The 22,329-nt window shown below is 37.7% G+C and overlaps 2 protein-coding genes across 4 annotated transcripts in view; one reads left to right on the forward strand and one right to left on the reverse strand.

Moving 5' to 3' along the window:
* The window catches only part of CENPP (centromere protein P), a gene marked incomplete at both ends in the record, with an annotated part of 116,417 nt that overhangs the window by 45,108 nt on the left and 48,980 nt on the right, over window positions 1–22,329 (reverse strand). The gene's annotated exons all lie outside the window — the stretch shown is intronic.
* ASPN (asporin) lies at window positions 10,613–19,034 on the forward strand (the record flags this gene model as incomplete). The annotated part of the gene is made up of 7 exons (XM_079540261.1): window positions 10,613–10,859; window positions 12,534–12,646; window positions 14,320–14,533; window positions 14,897–15,007; window positions 16,387–16,480; window positions 17,521–17,659; window positions 18,837–19,034. 7 exons carry the CDS (start codon window positions 10,613–10,615, stop codon window positions 19,032–19,034), a joined length of 1,116 nt encoding a protein of 371 aa, XP_079396387.1.

Here is a 22,329-nt window from a genome sequence, read left to right on the forward strand (position 1 = left end):
TGTGAATTCTGTTCTTTATGTGCCAATGTAGAAAAAAACCCCTACAAATTGCTTAATAGTTATGATTTCATAATTACATGATAAAATAATATTAAAACCATAAGAGCTGTAGTTAATTACAATTAAAGAGCAGTCTTTCAGAAGTTTCCCAAAGCATTTAGTGTCAGACCCAGCCCTGCAGAACAGCTCTACTGCTACCGTGCCAATGAGACGCAAGTGAGACACTCCTACAGAATTCTCAGGAGCAAAGCATGCATCTGAGAACAGAGGCGAGATGAAGTAATATAGCAGGGCAGTAACTTCTTTAGTGAGATAATAGCCTTACTTTGTTAAGAATGTTTCTGAAAGTCTTCAACTATTCCACAGTAACAAAATGCGTATTTCAAAACCTGCAATCAAACAGACTTTGGACACCTTCCTAGAAATGTTACTTTTTCCAGCTACAACACAGTATATGCTGGAAGTACATGCAATCTATTTACAGACTAATGTACTTCATTAAACCTGACGTGCAAACTGTGGACAGTGACTATAAGTGTCACACACATTGCTTCTGCTTTTAATAGTTTCTGTCATAAACTGACCTAGTCGCCTTCTTTTAGATCCTTGAATTTCCAGTGCAATTTAAATTGCTTTTGTTGATAAGCAAAGCTAGATACAAGCACAGTACCATACCAAATTATCTGAGCAGGCTGACTAACAGACTCGGAACACTTCATGTTGTACTGGAATACAAAGAACGAGGTGGGCACAGCTCTCTTTTTCCCCTCAAAGCATCTAACACTCAATGGAAGTTGATCACAGATGTTTTAAACACTGTCTTACATTCTGAACAACATGAACCTTTCAAAAGGTTCTAAGAAAACTATCATTTAGGCTTCTATCTAAAACAGAGAAAAAAGGAAAAACAGGATGCCTTTACTTTGCAGGCCACCAGTCTTTTGCTTTTGTTTTTGCTTTTATTTTATTGTTAAACTTTCACAGTGTAAACACTTGGTATTCTATGAGGGAATGTAGCATTCAGAAACAGAATATTTTCCCTATTATCTGAGTGATTCAGTAGTTTGGCATTAGTTGCAGAACTTTTCATTTTAACTACTGTTTGATTTTCCATGAAAAATCTGTGCTCCCAATGCCTATAAGAAAGATCAGCATTCGTATTCCATAAAACTGTCATACAATGCTATCAAAACTCAAGTTTTTGCACAAAACTCCAAAGCAATACGAATAACTGACATGTACTGGAACCAGAACTATTTCAAGACCTTTCTTCATCAAGCAAATAATTTCCCAGGTAGAGCAGATTCCCCATCCAGTTAAGTTCTAAATTATTTACAGGATCAAGGAGAGAAGAATCAAGGTGGGAAGAAGGCAGCCTGGGACTACTTCAGCAGTATTCCCACATGGAGATGTTTGTACTGATCTGCAGCCTAAGGTAGAACCAACTGAACTTACTCATCTAAGGCAACACAAACCGCAAGGGTGAAGGACTAGATCTGTCTCTTTGGGTTACGGTTTCACCTCTCTAGTCAGTCATGATTGCCAGATCACTGAATGCATAGAACATTAAAAATACAAGGCAAACCCTTAGCAGATGCTGCTGACAGTCAATGATAAATCTGACAATCACATGGGTGCGTGTAGAATTGGATCCCAGCTCTTTTAACACCACAAGCTGTGACATATTTCTCCATGTAGATAGTATATCTACATATAATATGTTAATAAAGGCCAGACTGCAAAATGAAACAGTTGTTGCTGTTTCCAACTTGGCTGTCAAAAATATGCAAAAAAGTACATACTAACAAATAAAAGCTAATGCACTGCAATAAATAGCAATGATCCCTAAATACGTACCGACACGTAATTACTGGAGAATCAAGACAAACAAAAAAGCTGAAGAGTACAGTTTCTCTGCTTTCAGACAGCTTGAATGCCATAGCTCAAGTTGAGAAAAGCCAAGAAATGGTTAAAATCAAAATGTGCGACTGCTCTCAACATGGGCTGGTTCTGAGCATGAAAGGAATAAGTCATGTTATTAAAATGTAATGGGCAGTCTCCAAGACAGATTTTTGCAGTTGATGTTAGATTCATCACTTTATGTAAACCACATTTATAAACAGTGCTAGTAAATGAAAAAGTATTTATTTTGCCTTACAAAAACAAATATATACAAGATCAATCTAGAAAAAAAAAAAAGACTGCAGTGTAAGCATAATCCACATATGGCAGCATATGCTTGACAGCTCAGACACACCAAGCAATAAAAATATAGTTCCTTTTGATAAAGAAATCAAGGTAACGTTTTAAGAACAGAATTCTAATTTCCTATCAGTTCCTTCACTGTTGGAAGTAGAAATCACTGTAAACACCTGAACAGTTCCACTTTCAATCAACTTTCATTTATTAAACATCCAATATAGAAGAGAACATACATACTGTTGCTCAGAGTCCTTTCTATTTAAGAGCATCTTTTGTCAATTAAACCCGAATGTCCTGGACTACACGACTGCCACACATCTTGTTGAACCAACTTAAAACCCAAATCTGCTATTCATAAAAGAGCAGAAAACAGTAGGATCAATGTTGCTTTCCATAGTATCTGCAAATGTATCACCGCAAATCAACTGCTTTATAACAGATGCAAGATAGCAGCAGTTGATCCTAAGCTCAGTAGACTGCAGCTAAATTGTTTGTATGTCTGCTCCACATCCTACAGAAGAACACTGCAGTCTTACCCTATAAAGCGAGTCGAGCAGAACATCAAGTACCTAGCATCAAACCTCTCAGTTGCACACTCCAGCTTTCATTCAAAACTCTACAACTGCCCTGCTGTGCTGGCTCATGAAGTGCCATTGGGTCCAAACCTTCAAGTAAATTGGAAACAGGGATCCCAGAGAGGAATTCTGCAAGAGTAGTTAGTTTTTGTAAATTGGAAATATGCTGTGTTTAATAGACACATAAATTACACTGAAACCACTGGCCTATTTTAATGTTCAGTACTGCTATCAACAGCCAACATTTAAATACCAGAATTTTGTACTCCTGTGACCTGGAAGGGTTATTTTTGAGCATTTTGTTTTAGAATGCAACCATACACATAATAAAATTACTAAGCTTGTATTTGCGATACTAAACAGTTTCATTACAAGAACGTAAGCATGTCAATGAGATCAATAGTTACTGCTATCAAATTGATATCTATTGCAAGACAGGATGGTGACATTTTTTCCAGATACTGCTCCACTTGCCAGAAAATTAAAAAACAAATACATATATATATATTTAAAAGCATCAAAACTGAGCTGTCGCCAAGCACCAGGAACATGCAGGGTTTCAGCAAAGCTAGGAACAGCCAAAACAGTTGATTCAGCATTTTTCTGCTGAAAGACGTGAAAAAGAAGAAACCATTGCATTCATATCACAGCCCTCAGAGCACCCTCTCTTCTGTTAAAGAGCCAAGAAAACTTTAGAGGTTTAAAGAACAAATTTGTATTAAATTGCTAAAGTGCATCCAAACCAATGTCTTCAAATCACAAGAGTATTTGGTTGGGAAGCTTTGGTTTCTAAATGCAGGCAGGAGTGCAGATACATGCAATTTGAGATTTCAATAGACTTAAAGATCATCTCTCAGATTTTTATGTGGGAATGCGATTGCTCTTTAAACTGTAATTTCATTCTTTGGGAACAGCAATTGGGAGAAAGTTTATCATCACTCATCTATTCTGCTGGAACTGAAAAACAATGCAGGAAGTAACACAACTCTTATCTCGTTTGACACGATCTCAGCCATGGTTTAAGCGTTGGTGTAATATCTATTTCTTCCTGAAGAAACTAACTGTAGACCAGTTAACCAGTATGGGACTTACACTGCCATTTTGCAAACGCTAACACATTACACTTAGATTATAATAAAAATCCAAGCTGTGCTTCTTAGCACAGAAGGAAGTCAACTAAAGGACCAGTTGAAGTCAGATGTGCACGGAGCGCGTGGAACCGGACGGATGCTACGAACTGGACATGCAAAGACACCAACTACAGAAGTCGTGCTGTGGCAGCCTTGGTGACGCGGTTCTGAAGCACACGTAAGAAGGCAGCCTACTGAGGGCAAACAAGGAACAGCTCCTTTTCTAAGCATTGTGATGTGCACGGCAGCACAAACAACATAACTCAGTGCAAACTCTCGGAGACTTTGTTTAAAGCAGCTCACAGCTCCAATCCTAGTCACAGAGCACAGCAAATACTGCCTCTGTTTTACAGATCTGCCTAATTTCTCATATTCAGTAGAGCTAGCTACATTGACCAAAACAACCTGATCTGCTTTGTGCATGCTTGAAACCATCTCGCCTAGACAGATACGTTGTACTGAAAGCATGAGCAGTACTGATACCTAACTGCACAACAAAGTACCAACGTGGTACCTTCAGAAGGCTTTGGCAACACATTTATCACTACAGGCTACTGGCTCACCCTGCCACTGCTTAAAACTTTATACTTTTAATAGTGCCACACTTATAGAAGAACAATAGCAAATGTAATCAAAAATAAGTGTGATTCCATAGCAGGAATGACCTGAAATGGACCTCACTGTACTTCCAGTGGCCTGATGTCAACTATTATTAAACTACAGGTTTTACAAAGTCGTCCACTAGACGTCTAGAGTTAAGCCAGAAGTTTTGGCTCTCATACAAGCAGTGATGAAAAACATATGAGTGGTAACAAGTCGTCTTAATATCATTCTTCAGTACTAAGATGGGCTAATCTGAAGCAGCAGTTTACTCGGGTGTCACCCAGGGTGCCAGGAGGATCAAGAAGTTTGCAAGTGGAATTTTTCTTTATACCTGCTTTGCACTTCACTGCACTCAGTCTAACTTCCTTTCCCTCTCTTTTTTGTAAATGAAATAACTGGACAAACAGATCTCAGGTGGATTATCAGAGTGCTTCTGGAAGAACTATCAGACTTGCAAGGTATGTCCAGTTTGAATACCTACTATATTTGTATAGCAATAAGGAATTCAGCAACAGAATACTAGCCACTATGCAGATTAACATCAATTAATTTAGAATAAATACCACTTCTTTATGGAACATATGAAAACCTACTTTGCAGCTGAAATAATTCTGTGATTACTACATCTGAGCTGCAAAGCAAAAAAAAGATACAGTGAACTATTTAACTATTAAGGACTTCTAACTTCTTAACAACTGCTAACAAGCATTTTTCTCCAGTTATTACAATCTCTGAAACTCAATTCTATTTTATAACAGTTCTAACGTTTACAACTTACTATTAACTATCTGAATTTAGGTATTCGAGGAGGGCTGCTGTTAAGTAAAAAAATCAGAAAAGTAATTGAAATGACATTTTAAAGCCATAAGCTTCTCCAAATGAAAATAACTTTAAGAACTCTTAGATAACGTTTAATAACATGGGTGAAGCAGCGTTTTCTATGAAAAGTAAATACTCATCAAACACTGCTTCCATTATAAACAAGCTGTTAATTATTGAATTACATCGTTTCAAGACTGGACCGTTTCTCAAGAAAATAATTTTTCAGTAATCCCACTGGCAAAATATTGCCTCCTGTTTTTCTACAGCAAATTGCTCAGCGGGGAGTAGACAAAGAGTTAAACAGAAACTCATTTATTTGTGGAATGGGACAATGACTAATAGAACCAGAACTATTTTTAAATAGAGCTTTCAAAACAGCAGCGGTCTTGCCTTTCTTTGGACAAAGTCTGTGCACAGTGCAATGATGCGTGTTATTAATGAACACGGGGATTTTTCTCTGACTCTGTCAAGACCACCAGCGTGCCACTTCAACATTTCCTTTTCAGAAACAGTGCCATAGGAAATGTGCCTTCCTACACTGCTAACTGGGTTTTGTAAACACACTTCTTACAGTTTCACGACGTTAAAACCTTACCTATTAACCACTGCAGGTTGTAAGGGGTAAGGCAGCAGAGGCAACACATTGCAGCAGTGCCAAGAAGCTCAGCCATCTCCTACTAACAGCCTTATTCTGTCCCCACGAGAAGCTTTTCCTCCCATTACTCACGTTTATAATTCTCATGTCACAGAACTGTTGCATGCTTATGTGGGAATTTCCCAGGCAGTCTGTAAATGGCTTTAATCCCATCCCATACTATGACATCACCTGTGTTTAATTTGGTAGAAATGTTATCCTAAATTAACAATAGAAAAAGTTTATAGCTTCCATGTGCTACTTGGCAATCTGTGTTTTGATCACCAGATTAGTGAGGATAAGTATGCCACAGCAATTTAGGATTGTTAAATAAAGTCAGCCTTACAGCATCTCCGCATTCCCCACACGTATAGTGTACCGTCTGCGTTCCTTTACCTCACTGTGAGGTGGCTGATGTTCCAGTGAGAAGGTGTTATTCAGAAAGAAACCGAAGCAAAAGCAGGACTGCTATAAAAATATGTAAAGAAGCAGTAGAGCCCACCCTGAATTCACTGCATTCTTTCTTGAACTCATCTACAATTCCCCCGCTGATAAAAATGAGAATGAAGAAGGGCAGACTTTGTCTAAACAGCAGTGAGTGTTCAATGAAACACCCGAGCCCATCTAGCAGCTGGCACGTGTCAAAAATGTTTAGCTCACTCTTCTTCCCTGTCTCCCTGTTAACATTCCTTCCCCCTAACCCGGCTGTTCCCACCCATTTCTTTGTGCTGACTTTGACACCTGGACCGATTCTGTTTCTTCATCTGGAAAGAGTGCATTGGATTTTACTTTTTAAATGACACGAGTTTTCTGCTGGTGTAGTGAGTTCAATCAGCACAGTGAGCAGCCTGAGTGAAAGATCTGGTAAGAGAAAACAGCATTTGCCTGAAAGCAGAACGAGCCTGAAGTGGCAGCAATACACCATTAGGAAAGCTGTATTCATGAGCTGCGTTTTCTGGAAGAAATTAAATACTTCGTAAGTTTATTATGGTAAAATAATCTTTGAGAGTTAAAGAAAGATTATTACAAATGTGAATTTTAGGCTTTAGCTTTATTCATTCTCTTACTCTTTAAGTATGCAGAAAGTTTGTGCTAGTGCTCTGCAATGTCTGAACATTCCTGCACAGACCTATAACAGCTACTTACTGGGAAACTCAAGAGCACAGCCAAGAAAAAAAAAAAAGAAAAGAAAGGAAAAAATCACTTAAAACCTCCATAAAATCCCATGTAGTTCTTCAGCCAGTACCACCCTGCAGTCAAACTTGGTTGCTGCTGCTAGCTACTAAGTCAGAAAGCAGTAAGAATCTCCTAATGACAAAATGGGAAGATCACATCAGGCAAAAGCCTTTCCTCTTTGCTTAAAAAAATGGATCACATCTCAGGCTCTGTTTTGCAAAGGGACTTGTCTTCAAGACATTTAGCTCACAGGACTAATATATTTTGCCAGTGGCATAATACAACATTACTTTTGTACAAGTGTTTGTGAGCAACAGCTATTTTTCAAGAGCTGAATAGGGCCATTGCTCCAGTCACAATCCTCAACCTTTTCATAGCTTGAAGTCTGAAGTCATGTTTTTTAGTATCTGAGAGGAAAAACACAATCTGTTTGCTATAGGTACAAGCACGGAAATTGATTTAAGTGGTTTCACCAGCCAACTTCGTAACACCAGATCCAGAGCAGCATGTCACAACGGGCATGAAAGATTATTATTTGACTACAATAAATTTATATATACAGTGCCCATCAGAATTAGAAGCTAAAGAAGACTTAGAAAGTAGGTGTCCCAAGGTACAATGAACACTTGGAAGCTTGGCATCCTACACACAGACTGCACTGCACTGAGCACAGCACAGAGGTCGCTCACTCAGCACCTAAGCAGCCAGAGGGAGGCCAGGCAACCGCCTGTCTTAGAGAACCCAGCCATTAAGGCACGCAGCCAAGAACAACTCAGAAGTCTGAAGGACCTCAATCTCCTCATCTCATCATTTTGTATAACAAAAGTAAGGAACTTTTGACTGCTTTGCTGCAGCGGAAGACTAATAGGAGCAGAGAACCCAAAGGTGTACACCAAACGAGAACGCAGTTCTCTCCAAACAAAAAACTGCAGGTTCCATATCTTGATCTCCACACTATTTCCATTCAGAGACCCTTTCGAGAGAACAAATTGCTCAGGATTGCAAGTATAACTATTGAATTATTTCTAAGTGCACTGAAACAGAACAGAAAAAAAGAAAATATGGGAAATATATATATGTGAACCTTCTTTTAAGAGACAGTTAAATGAGTAAAATATACAATACTCAGATGAGCTCTCAACTAGGTTACAATAAATATTAAGATACAATGTATGTTGTGCTTGTTTTCAGATATATTAGAGAGGAAGAGGTCACTTTCTTCTTTTTGAGGAGAGTGGATTTTGTGTAATCTACATATTGGTAGCCTTTATCATTTTGAACACCCTGAAACATACACAGCTACATGAGCATTGTGTATGCAGTACACAGTGTTTCAATGTCGCTAAGAACTATATACTAGAAACTCAAAATCATCCTGCATGTAAACACAAAACTGACAAATCCTAGAACTCTGAAAGAGTCAACTCAAACCACTGCACAAATCAGCACACTGCTTTTGCTGTGATTGAGGGCTAAAGAAAAGTGCCTACAGAAAGATATACGTCAGCTATAAACAGCTCAGTGAGTAACTAGGTGTATGTAATCAGGTGATTCAACAACAACTGCCATCCATTTAGTGCTTCCCTAAAAGAATATACGATAGTTTAAACAGAAACATCTTTATGACAGGATATGCATAATAGAAGTTACAGCTGCCCCTCTTGGTTTGCACAGTGTCCAGTAAAATCCAAGCCTCTTCCTGAATTGTGCTTTGATTTTTTTTTAAACAAATGGCATAAAAAACACTTTATGTACTGTTTGTGATAAATCCCCAGAACGCATCCAGAAGAGAAGCCTTAGAGAAGCAATTAATTCCTCAGTTTCTATTTACTAACATTTGACTAATCCCCATATGAGACTGAAAACATGCAGGCATGCACAGCTAATGAACTATTTCAAGGTGACAAAACTTATTTCTTCCATAAATACTACTCTAAAATCGTCAATAAAGAGCAGCAGCTAATATCTCCCAACAAGAGATTGGCCTTTTTGATCATACGTTCCACCGGCCCATCAGAGCTCCTGTGGTCCGAAGAGATCACTTCCCTCTCTTCTGGCACCTGCTGTGCTCATAGGGTTTCTTAGATGCTCCAGAGGAATTTCAAACCTGTATCCTACGTATGGAAACAAGTTCCTGTTTGCTAACAAAACTTAAAAGTATTTTCTGTAAGCTCAAGGTGAGAACATCCCATACAAAGACAGGTTCTGAAGTCATGCTGACAACCAAATTCCCATGTACCACTTGTATGGAGGGTAAAGAAATCATGGAAAAGAAGAGTACGACACTCAAATTCCAACCCATATCATCAGGATTTGCAGTAGAAAGACAGAATTTAGACTGCATTGGTTTCAGCCTTGGTACATTTTTGCAGAAGTAGAGAGAAGCCAATAGCTCCTATTAGATGACCGACTTCCCTGTAGCACTGGATGTTCTGGTTGTAAAACTTTAGTTACTTGCTTGTAGAATCTAAATGATGTCTATGATCACTGTATTTTCTCTGAAAGTTGCAAAACATTCTATTTCACAGGTTATCTGGGTCAATGAAATCATTCTTAGAATAAAAATACAGCATGCAGAAAACACTCAAAGGCTTTGAACTGTGGACCGCCATCATCAGTAACACAATGTTATGTAGTTAAGGACTGGACAACTCAGACTCCTGGTTTTCTCAGCCAGTACAGCTAAAAGAAATCTGGTAAAAATCCATCTCAAGAGAAGCAGAAAGAAACTGAATGAGCAGCTGGAATAGCAAAACTTTTTTCCATGTTTTTGTAAAGACAAATCTTTTGAAATCCTCAGTAGCCTGTGCATTCCTCAAGAACATCAGACGAAAAGTAATTATAGATATCTGACATGGAGCTTTCTGCTCTGGAGGTGTCCTAAATGATCCAACAAGTATTTAACCAGAAGTGTTAAGACTGTAGAATAAATGGTGTTTAAGGAGTATCCCGATGAAAGCATTCTGTTTGCTTAATAAATATTTCCCAGTTTTCTAGAAACAAGCAATGCACATATGTCCTTATACCTAATTAAAAGTATTTTTCATTAACAATTAATACAACAACCCCAATTTCAAACTCTAGTAAGATTTGCTACAAAAACTACACTTTTAAAAGCCTTAATTTCAGAGCCTAAAGTAAATGATGAAACTATTTTTAAAACTGAACTAAGAGAGCTTTGATGGGAAATTAAAGTCTGGTGAATTTCACTTAAATTTAATATTATTTTCTTTTCATTTTCTTATTATACTAATGATTTCAATATTTTCATGCTTCTGAGAGCATTTAAAATATTTAGCCTTTACATAGTGATGTTCAAAACAGACCATTTTTCTGGACAACCAATTGTAGCAGGAAGTGAAGACAACAGTACAATACTTTTGTTTGCTGTTTCACGTTCACTGACTCTTGTATCTGGGATTTTCCATTTTCCTTTTCTGTTTAAGGTCATCCATCCTGATTAAGACAACATGAAAGAATACACACTCCTCCTCTTCTTGGCATTGTGCTCTGCTAAACCTCTCATTGGTCCTTCATATTTTACACTAAAGAATATGATGCTCCAAGATATGGAAGAAGAAGATGAAGATGATGACGATGACAACTCTCTGTTTCCAACCACTGAACCAATTATCCCTCTAATCCCTTTTGATCTATTCCCAACGTGCCCCTTCGGATGCCAGTGCTACGTGAGAGTTGTCCACTGTTCTGATCTAGGTAAGAGTTTGCTATCCATTTAATTCTCCTTTGCAAGACTGTTTTTAAAGGATGAATTCTCCAGCTCCGTAATTTGAACACCTTCACATATTGAGGCTGTTTGTTCTGGATGAGAAAAGGCTCCAGGGAGACCTGAGAGCAGCCTCTAAAGGGACTGTAAGAAGGAAGGGGACAAACACTCCAGGAGGGTGTGTTGCAACAGGATGAGGGAAATGGTTTTTAATTCAAGGAGGGGAGATTTAGATTGGATTGGATTGGAAAAAGTGGTGTTTTTTTTTTTTTTAATTATTATTATTATTATTTACAGTGAGGCACAGGCACAGGATGCACAGAAATGAGGTGGTGCCTCATCCAAGGTGAGGCTGGAGGGGCACTGAGCACCTGATGGAGCTGCAGATGCCTGAGCTCATTGCAGGGAGTTGGACTAGATGGCCTTTAGGTGTCCCTTCCAACCTAATGATTCCATGATTCTTTGTTACTATACAGCTTACATTTCTTTTTTCCAATCAGGATTGCAAAAAAATAATAATAATAATAATAATAATAACAAAAAAAAAAATTAAAAAAAAATTTAAAAATTGATTAAATTATATACAAGAAGACAAGCAGAAAAAATTCCCCCATCTTTGGTTTGTACTCAGTAAATTACCCTTGTGCCAAAAAAGGGCTTTGGCTAAAGAGCTGCTCCATTCACAGCTACAAACAAAGGAACAGTTCAAACATCAAGACATGATCGCAAAGGGAAAAGCAGCCATAAGTAAACCATAACTAAGTCATAATGCAAATATGCAAGTGAGATACCAATTATTTGCTTAGCTTAACTCCAGTTACAACTGAATGTCACTGCTAACAAGATTTTAAACTAAGGCCAATCTGCCACTATTAATGTTACAGATACATATTCATCCCTAATGATCACAATTCCTAAGTATGAATTCATTATTAATTGCTCCAGTTGGAATTAGTCTCACTGAAATTTTCTGATGATTTAGGGTAGCCAAAGGACCAGGATTCCAAACTTAACCCCAGGCTCTTCCCATCTTAGAAACATTGAATCCAAATTCTGTGTTTTTGTGTTCTTGCGTTTGCTTGTTTCTGAATGTGCCATTATTAAGCAATACAAACAAGCAAGTTGCTATCCCTTCGCTGGTCCCTCCTGCTGAGTCAGGACCTTGGACGGCATGAACTGGAGCAGCTTTGTAATCAAACAGGACTGGGGAATTTATGTAAGTGATAACTGAGTATTGGAAGCTGAAACATCGTATCTTGGCGGGTTACATCAAGAACACACTGCTCAGCCCTGACGGCAACGCGAGCAACTGGGCTGCTCCAGCAGATACTGAGGGCAGATGCAGAACACCAGGCAGCAGTGGAGCAGGTATCTCACCACGCCACAGGAACAACTTCGCTCCTAAATACAAAACAGCCACTGCTTGTCTGACAACAAACTGCTCCAGCAGCATGTAACGAGCACCCCATGGAAGCTTTCCATCAACATGAGAATAAACTATCCCACTCCTTTTGACATCCATCCTTACATAATCAGCTCCAACCACCATCAAAGTGTTCTCCTCTATCTTGTGCTTTAGCGCCGATTTTTCTTTCGGGCTCAGCAGTTTATTTCTTTGGATGTGCATAATGCAATGTTTCTGTTTCTCTCACATCCTGAAATAGGTTTGACATCAATACCTCGCAACATTCCACCAGATACCCGCATGATTGACCTTCAGAACAACAAAATAAGAGAGGTCAAGGAAAATGACCTCCAAGGACTCGCATCGCTTTACGTAAGCTTGTTCTTTTCTAATTTTGAAATCCTATTTAGCAATCTTAAATATCTTTATACTTTTAAAATATAAATGGTATTTCTCTTCTCCAACAGCATCCAGAAAAATGCAGTCCAATGTCTGCATGCTGGCTGCACAGGCATAGTAAGAAGTGAATTTCTTTGAGTTGTAAAAGTTAAAAATCCAGAAAACATACCATGTATGTATCACCAAAAAGATCCTCAAGACTTATTCAGTTCTAGGCATGTACAAGAACACTTTCTACATTTTAAAGGCTGCTCAGCTGTAAAAGAGTAGAAAGAACTCACTCTGAGAAAGCACAGATTGCAATTTCCCATGAGAGAGTATCTCCAAAAGCAAACAACGCACAACCAATACATAGAGCACTGAAACTGAGCTTATATACCCAATTTTCCTGAACACAACATAAAGCAGTACTGAATTAGCAAAAAAAGCTTTGTGCTTTTCAATGCATTCTTCACATGCTCAAGTTATGCATAGAGATAGACTTTAAAATGAGTAGCAGGAGCAACTGATAAATCAAGAAAGTTACAGTATGCAATATAGAGAACAAAATAGGCTCAAAGACCCATAAAGATGGGTTAAATCTGTTCTGGAGTACAATCTCCACCAGATGTCACTCTAGATCCAGTACCAAGGAACACTGACAGTTAAAAAATTTTCATTGTAAAAATGAAAAATCTGCCCCACAAATCATAACATGAAGATCTATTGAATTTGGCACATTAGAAAGACATGAAGTACACATTAAAGTAACATCAAATGAATCCTTTTTAGTGATATTTGGTTTTGAGCAAGAATAGAAAATGTGCTGAGTGTGTCTACCCATGAGCTTTCTAATTGCTAGGAAACCAGAAGTGCGAATCATATTGATGCACTGTTTGGAACAATAAGTTTCCAGTTCCCCTTAAGAGTATGAAGTCTGGATACAGAATGGTTGTACACTTATAAGTGGGGTTTATAAAAGCTCTAACAGAAACAAAACTTCCAGTGACAGAGAAAAGCACTGGAATACATCAGGAATCTCCACCTTATGCACTCGAGTCACCCCTTAATTTTGTGATAACTAAAAACTCCGAGCTGCTTTGATTTTTTTCAACTGTTACTTTGTGATTATGTGGCAGGAATGAAAGCAATTTTTAGTTAAAGCAAAGTTTATTTTGTACTAAATGTCTGAGCATTGGTCTCCTTAGCAAAGCCACAGATGGCAACACGGATTAGGAAGGAAGCATTTCCTGTTTATTTCCTTGAGCTATTCCCATTTTAGCTGGAAAAAAGATTAATTCTGCTTTGCTCCAGTTTTTTTCACAACTCCAGGGAGAAGACAAATTCCCAACAGCACAAAGAAGTGAAAAAAGAAAAACCCAAACAAAACAATTAGCCAAACAACTCCCTGCCTCCCCTCAAGAAAAAAACTGAGCAAAATCCACTCTTGTAGAAATAGAAGCGTAGAGAGGTGATCCGACATGCAAAATGATTATCAGATACCTTGCCACTTGCTGGCTGTGTTATCTCACTACAAGTTCTGTGCTGGAGTTTGGTATTTTAGAGAACTGAAACATTTCGTTGTTTAACTATACCTCAGATTTAAGACTTCATCATCATAACGCACCGCTATAAGTTTTCTGTGTTGCTCTTCCCACGTGTCATAGGCACTTGCTTTGAACAACAACAAGATAACCAAGATCCATCCAAAAGCCTTTCAGCCTACCAAGAAGTTGCGACGACTGTATTTATCTCATAACCAGCTAACTGAGATCCCAACAAACCTACCAAAAACTTTAGCAGAGCTCAGAATTCATGCTAATAAGGTTAAGAAAATCCCCAAGGATGCATTTAAAGGAATGAAGTCTCTACACGTTCTGGGTAAGTCTGAGCAGAAAGATAAACTCTTCACTGAGAAATTAATATATTGCATACAACTTTCATTCAAACATTTCCTCAGCGTGGAAATTCATCTTGAAGAGATATTCATGATCATCATCATTTAAATTCTATTAGAGGTTGCTACAAAGGTAAAGTTCCTGGTAACCTTGCAAGCCTAGTTAGACAGCCGTTATTCGTTGATAGGTTTGCACCACCAGCCTGGGAACAGGTAATCAAAGTTAAAAACGAATAGATTTCTAAAATATTAACATTCATTAATAAAATGAAATCAGTTAGCTATAACCTAGTTTAACATACATAAAATTCCTATGCCATAAGTATTTTCTCTTCCCTTTTTGACAGAAATGAGTGCAAATCCTCTCAACAATGATGGAATAGAGCCAGGTGCTTTTGAAGGAGTAAATATCTACCACATAAGAATTGCAGAAGCTAAATTAACTTCAATTCCTAAAGGTACGCTTTGTTTTACCTTATCTACTTTGCTTTTGCCAGCATAATCTGAAATGCAACGTTCTCACATCGATATGATTATTACAAATTTCATACATTGAGATACATACCTCCTATCTTTCTCACTTTTCTTGTTCTCAGTGTACAGAAATACCCAGTGGTGCATCCCTAAGGCAGCCACACGTAGGAACACACAGGGCACAGCCAGTTCTCCCCTTCCATCCCCTTGCTCCAACAGGCATTCCCTTCCTGCCACTGCCACCCAGAGACATTTGTCAGGGAAAGCAATAGGAAACAATAAAATGGCAGCAGCCACTTCAGGGCTTTCATCAGTTCTTAAGACAAGGTATTTCAAGGGTCAGAAACTACCTGCGTGCTTATGGTAGCACTATCCCAGCACACAAGACATTTTTCTTGTATCATCATAATGCCATCTCTGTCACTCACCAGAACAAAATATATATGTAAAATGATTCAGATTTTCTCTTTGTTATGGAGAAATATCCTGTAAGAAAATACAGCATGAGTTCCAATTCATGGGCTCAGGGGAACAGGAATTCATACTAAGATATTCTTCACACATGGCAACTAAGTTTGTCTCCAGATCCCTCTTTCTGCACAAAATCAAAGATACCCATAACTTACAAAACACACTTAATATCTGAAGTGGACACGTGAGTAATCTTCTCTCAATACTAACTTGGACAGAAACAGCACTCTGTGGAACAGTGAACTGGAATACAAACTAAAAAAACAACACCTATCCAAACATGTCAGTAATGACAGAATGTAAAGCACAGCCTTGCAGTTTCCTGTCTCAGTTGGGGCTACAACAAGGAACAGTAGGAGCAGGGCTCTGGGAGGCAATACTAAGAACAGAGAGATGTGGTTTGTCTGGCTTGGTGTCAGGGAGCAAACTAGACAAATGCTAGCAAAACCAAAGGTGAGATCACTAACTGGATGCTGTATAGAAGGTTTTTGTCTTCTGGCCTATTCACAAAGCACAGAAGAGCCAGCACTGAACTGGGGCTATTTGGTTTCATGTGAGGAAATCACTCTGAGTACCAGCATGGAAAAGAAGATATCTGATAACCCATTACTCAGAGAATTCCGAAAGCTTTCCTCACAGACCATTTGCTGAGAGCTACAACAGCACCAATTTAAACCACAGAACCTTGACAAGTATTGCTGTTCTGTTTTTTGAAAATGTAACACACCTGTATCTAACGCTCCTCGTTTGACACAACCTCATCCAAGACCCTGACCCTAACCCAGCCCCACACAAAGAAAAGAAGATATTAGGAATATAATAACTACTCCAACAGTTACCTGTTAAATCATTTGTTTGATTTTTCTCACACCGAGCATTTGTTTTTCATCAGATTTACCCTCCAGTCTACTAGAGCTTCACTTAGATGACAACAAGATCACAGCAGTCGAACTTGAAGACTTTAACCGGTATAAAGATCTTCAAAGGTAAAATTTGCAAGCAGAAAGCTTTCACCTGACAAGAGGTCAGTCCTGACAGGACCTCTTACTCAATACTTCCTTTATGAATATGACAATAGAGAACTCAAATTTGTAAATGCTTTAGAGTAAGAACTGCTGTAAATAAGACCAAACTTAATATAAAAAATATATATATTATATATATTAAAAATATTAGCCCTGTTATTGTTATGTCTTACCTAGAATCCTCATTAGTAGTCAAGAATAACATCTGATTACAGAAGTATGAACTTCTTTCTCTAAAGCTTAGTTAAATAGCCTGAAAATTTGGCTGAGCAGTGCTGGATTTTGTATGGAGTAACAGAAATTACTACCAAAGAAGAACTACTGAATGGCTTTTAAATACCTACTTCAGTTTCTGGACAAATTAATGTAGAAAGAAGAAAAAGGAAACTACAGGATGAATGGAAGGAGCAAACAGGCCTAAGCTGCTACCTTCTGAATCACCTTTCAAGCAACACAAGATCAAGTTTTGCATAAAAAGCCAAATTAAGACCTAAATAAGGAAAATGTGGAAGTAGGAAAGATAGTAATACTGCTAATTTTAAAAACATGATGGCAAGCTACAAACATGTATAAACTGTTTCTTTACACGATTTTCCTTTTGTCCTATTGTCCTTTGGCTCTTTATCAGAACACTTTTTATTAATGAATGAGGGTTCTTTTTGTAGCTACACAACCCAATAAAAAGGCATGGTTTATTTCACAAGCAGATTTGTTGGCGCTTATCTTTCACTCTTGGACTAAAGAAGAACAAGTGCAACTAAAACTAGACAACAGCTCACGTCTAATCAACTGTTGTCCTTTAAACAGAGATTAAATTACAAAAAAATACTCACTAGGTCAATGGGAGTTTCTTTCTGTCAAAGGTGAGACTTGATCATTCATCCCCAGTTGTTTTTCCTATGAATACTCCTGTGAATTTCAGTCTTTAAAACAAAAAAAATGCCCTTGAATGCTGTTGTGAATCTCAATCTTCAATTAAATGTTCCTTGTACTGTTTCTAGGCTTGGTCTTGGGAACAATAAAATCAAAGACGTGGAAAATGGAAGTTTTGCCAACATACCAAGTATACGAGAAATCCATCTTGAAAAGAATAAGCTCAAGAAAGTTCCTCCTGGATTACCTGATCTGAAATACCTGCAGGTCATATACTAAACTTAATAGAAGTCTTTGGGAGTTACAGTTTGTTTGATACAATGCTGTATAGATTAGGACAATTAAAAAGCTAATTGTCACTGAGATATTTTGGCATGACTCATATGACAAAAATGAATTCAACTCAAAAGGAAGAATAAGCAGTAAAAAAGGAAAACACACTGCACACAAAAAAGGTATTTGCAAAAAGTTTGTTACAGTTTCCATGCTAGGCAGATGGAGTTTCTCCTTTCTACACTGAAAAAAAAATCTTATCTCCAAATAACATTCTCTATAAGACTGAAATGACTACATTTTAAGATACATAATTTTAAATTTTAGTATTTGTATTTTGAACTAGAAAAATACTGCATTAAGATGTACTCAAAACCCTGCCATTCCTGAAATCTGGAATGGCAATTAAAAACATATGTAAGATGTCAGACGTTTTGGGATGCAGAGCAGGGCACAGCTTAGAGAAGCCATGAAGAAATGCACTGATGACAGAACATGAGCTGTTTAGTAAAATCTTTCACCTATGAATATCACTTCCTTCTACTTCTCATTTCCATTCAAGTAAAAGGAATGTTTTTGATTCATGTTTGTGTATGTAAATATAGATATATAACATTGGTTTGTAATTTAAATGTAGTTTAACAGAAAAAAGAATTCTTTAGACCATGTATAATATTTTCTTCAATTCAAAATTCTACTAGCACAATTTTCTTACTAAATTAAGCTACATTAGCATTAGGCAGCTAACTGTGCAACCATTCCAACAAGTCTCTCCCATTACCAACTTTTCTAGAGACTATTTTTGAAATGCATGAAATCAGTAAGAACAAACATCATAGGGGAATACAGTACTACAGCACTGCAATCATTACTAGAAGAGAACATAGAGTTGCATTTTAAGAGAATATTCCATAAGAACAGAGTCAAGATCTGACAACACAGTGATAAAATACTGTATGTTTCTTATTTCTTAGCTTTTGTGGGATGGGAGAAATTGTGATAGGTGGGAAGAATTTCCTAAGCGCTTAAAACAAGCATTCAATTCCTAATATTGCTAACAGCCTGCATCCAGCTGATCTTACCACATACCTCAACCACCTCTTTGCTAATGGAGGTGTTTTCCCACTTACATGCTGAGCTACCACACTTCACTGTTTTTTTCCTGCTGCAGGTGGTCTTCCTTCATTCGAACCACATTGCAAAACTGGGAGTGAACGACTTCTGTCCAACGGGAAGGAGAAAGAAGAAAGCGTTATACAGCGGCATAAGCCTCTTCAACAACCCTGTGAAGTACTGGGAGGTGCAGCCTTCAACCTTCCGCTGCATCTTAGCCAGGAACAGCGTGCAGCTTGGAAACTTCCTCAAGTGATGCCAAAGCCGGGGGTTACAAAAGCAACCCGTCCAAACCGTTTCTACGCTACTTGAAATTTCCTGACAATGCCAATTTTACAACATTTAACCAGTTTATGAAGTAATTACTATCTCAGACAAAATTAATTAGAAATGATATTGCAGCAGGCGCCATTGCCTTATTTGACAACGTTCAAGCCACATTTGAATAATTTAAGCAGCAATATTTATATCTCATCGAAGGACTCTTGGAATTGAAACTGGAAACTGCGCTTGGTGTTTCCTGTAATAGGTGTTGAATTCTTTAATCACATATTTTGCCATATACTTTTTTCAAAATAAATTCTAACACTAAAGTAGGAGTCACTTATTCCACAGTAAGGACCTTTCCTTTGCTAAATAGTATCGTTAAAAAAGATGCAAAAACCTACCAGACATTGACAAATTCTTGTGCTGTTTCTGGTAACCAGTGAACAGGCAAATATGCAAGAAGGTGGCATAGCATTAGCGCTGTGAGGTCTTTCGTCTCTAAACTAGAATATATTTTAGTTTGGGAGATAAAAAATGGTTTTCACATCAAGAATTAGCATATAAGAACACTTAAAAGTTTGTGGTATTTATTCTTGCAACTTGAACGAGGAAATGTCCAATGTTTTCTATCAATATACTTTGATGCACTCCCGATGATAAAAGGATGATTCAAGGTTTATCATATGCTTTAAGCTTAATAGACTTGTTTACTAAACTCTGTAGGCCAGCACAATCATCTTCTCTTACCTATAATAGTTGTAATCATATTTTTCATATAATTTTTTTCCTTTATATTCTGACGTCACACGGGTTAAGAATCCCTCATTAATTTTACTAAGTATCCTAAAATTGCAGAACGCAAGCAGATAGCTGGAACTCAACAACCCTGACTTCTTACACAGGTCAGCACAACAGAATTCTCAATCCTGACAGTACTGTATAGAATGGATATTTTATATATCTATTTAGTGTATATTTGCTATTGGGATTCAAAATAAATTAAATAAATTTAAATAACACTTGCCTTTCTATACTTTATTATGATATGTCACATCAAAACATTCGGAGATTACATCCAAGCACCTTTCTCACACTTATCTGCATTTATCTAACATTTTCTGTATTCTTCCTTTTTCAAAAACTACATAGTCTGCAAATATTAATTTTGTGACGTGATTGTATTAAAAGATTCAACAACGCACTTGAAGCAGCTATGGGAAATGACACAGAAAATAGCAGAAGAAAATACGGCATAGAAAAGAAGCAATTCCAAACTCTCTGCTTTTCCTTCCTTCCCTAGGCACACTAGCCAATAAACCTCAAATCTAACATCAGTATTTTTCCATCGGCTTCATATTTTTGTATTGATATTCTGCTAGTACTACTACGCTGTTGCAGAATTATGTCTTCAAATCAACGTCCACCATTAGCTATGATTCAAATATGCCTAATTACTGCAATCTTTCACACTTCCTTCACCCAGCACACCTGAAACTCGTGAGGACCACAGCCTGTACTGGAGGGGGAGGGAGAGCAGGTCAGGTGAAGCTCTTCCTGAACAGACAGCTTTTGTTTTACACAATTTCTGTTTGCCCTTCCAGAGACAATAACAAACAAACACCCAAAATAAAACTAAGCCCCATGCCTCCAAATCACTGAACTCGTAATTCCTGGTTTTGAAGAGGTTTCTAAGGAGCAACTTTCCTAGTAAATACCATGAGTAAAGCAGTGATTGGTATTGAAAATAGTGGTTAATGAATATATAGATTTTCTTCAGGAGTTGGTCTAGTTTACAATATAGATTTTTTTAGCTAGGGTTGTCACATCATGAATGCAAAGAGCTCGAATTTCTAAACACAGACCTGTGTGAGAAGACAAACCTACGTATGCATGGAGAAAAAGGTAATACTACAGCAGTTTTTTCCCCACTAGGGAATTAGTTACAAGATTCAGAAGAAACACAGAACTGTTGCTGCACGCTTCATACAGGACATGTACACCAGCTTTTATTGCAGCTCTGCATTCCCAGTGAAGACAGTCTGAGCCTGTCCATACATTGCACTTAAAAATAACTCCAGCATTAACAAACTAGACAAGAGAAACAGCTAAATCTGTGAAGAACCTGTATGAGATTGATATGGAGCAGAAAGAAAATTGAAAAGAGCAATGGCAGAAATAAGTAACTGAGAATGAAATGGCATAGAAACAAAGAATAACACACCAAACCCATCAGTCACTTATCCTATAGTAAATAACTGTCACACAGAACATATAAATTCCTTCCCAAGGAGTACTTCCTGTTCATGGTAACAGTCCAACAGCACATTCGTACACTTTGGGAAGTAATAATATTCTCCTAATGACAGGCTCATGAATGAATAGCTCATCGTCCCATACCAGAGAGACAGAGCACTGTCAGTAACAACTGACTGCTCAAGAAGAAAGCAAAGATTCTAAATAAATGCTTATTCTTATCTTGCAACAGCTAGAAAATCTGAAGTTGTTCATGTTCCATTCTCAATAAGCCTTAATAACAGCATTTTGCATAAAATTCCTAAAGATGAAAAATGCCTGAAAGTCAGTAAGTTAGTATACAAAGAAACAAAGCTCCTTAAACCACATTTAAAGAAAACTGCCATTGGGTTTTTTCGTTCTCCTTTGGCAATGTGTTTTGGCTAAGGCTAGTTGACTGATCTTAACACAGACTCCAGAACACATCCCTTGGACCTGGACTTCACCTGAAACTTTTCTTGAGTCATGGGTTCAGCAGAGTAGTCCCAGTCCCTAGAAAGCAGTAACTCCTGCAGTATATAAACCTAGCAATTCCTTACAGATACTCTCCTACAAGGTTTCACTAAATTTCAGTTCACTAAAATAAATTTTAGGTCCATTAAAGTCAATAAAAATGGGGAAAGTTTGTAAAAATGTCCCAAAATCATAGAAGGCAGAAGACTGTATACTCTTGATCACATACTTCCAAAGCTTTAAAATCCTGCTTGTTTTCCTGCTCTTTCCTCTTCCCCCCACACAGTCAGCATCCATGGATACACCTAACATTCACAGAAGAAACTGTTCCACTATTTCAGTGCACTAATTCTACCCTCACATTTATTACCTGATCTCTGAAGGACTTACCAATTGCTTACCTTTTCATCACCTTCAAGGCAAATTCACTTAGTTTTAAAAGGCAAGCAACTTTACCTGCCACGTAGCTTACATTAGCAATTCTGGATTAAAGCACAGAAGTTTCAAATGGCTTGTTGTACTTGTCTCCCATAAGACTT

The sequence above is a fragment of the Tetrao urogallus genome, assembly GCF_951394365.1.
Source record: "Tetrao urogallus genome assembly, chromosome: 10".
NCBI classification, from domain to species: domain Eukaryota; kingdom Metazoa; phylum Chordata; class Aves; order Galliformes; family Phasianidae; genus Tetrao; species Tetrao urogallus.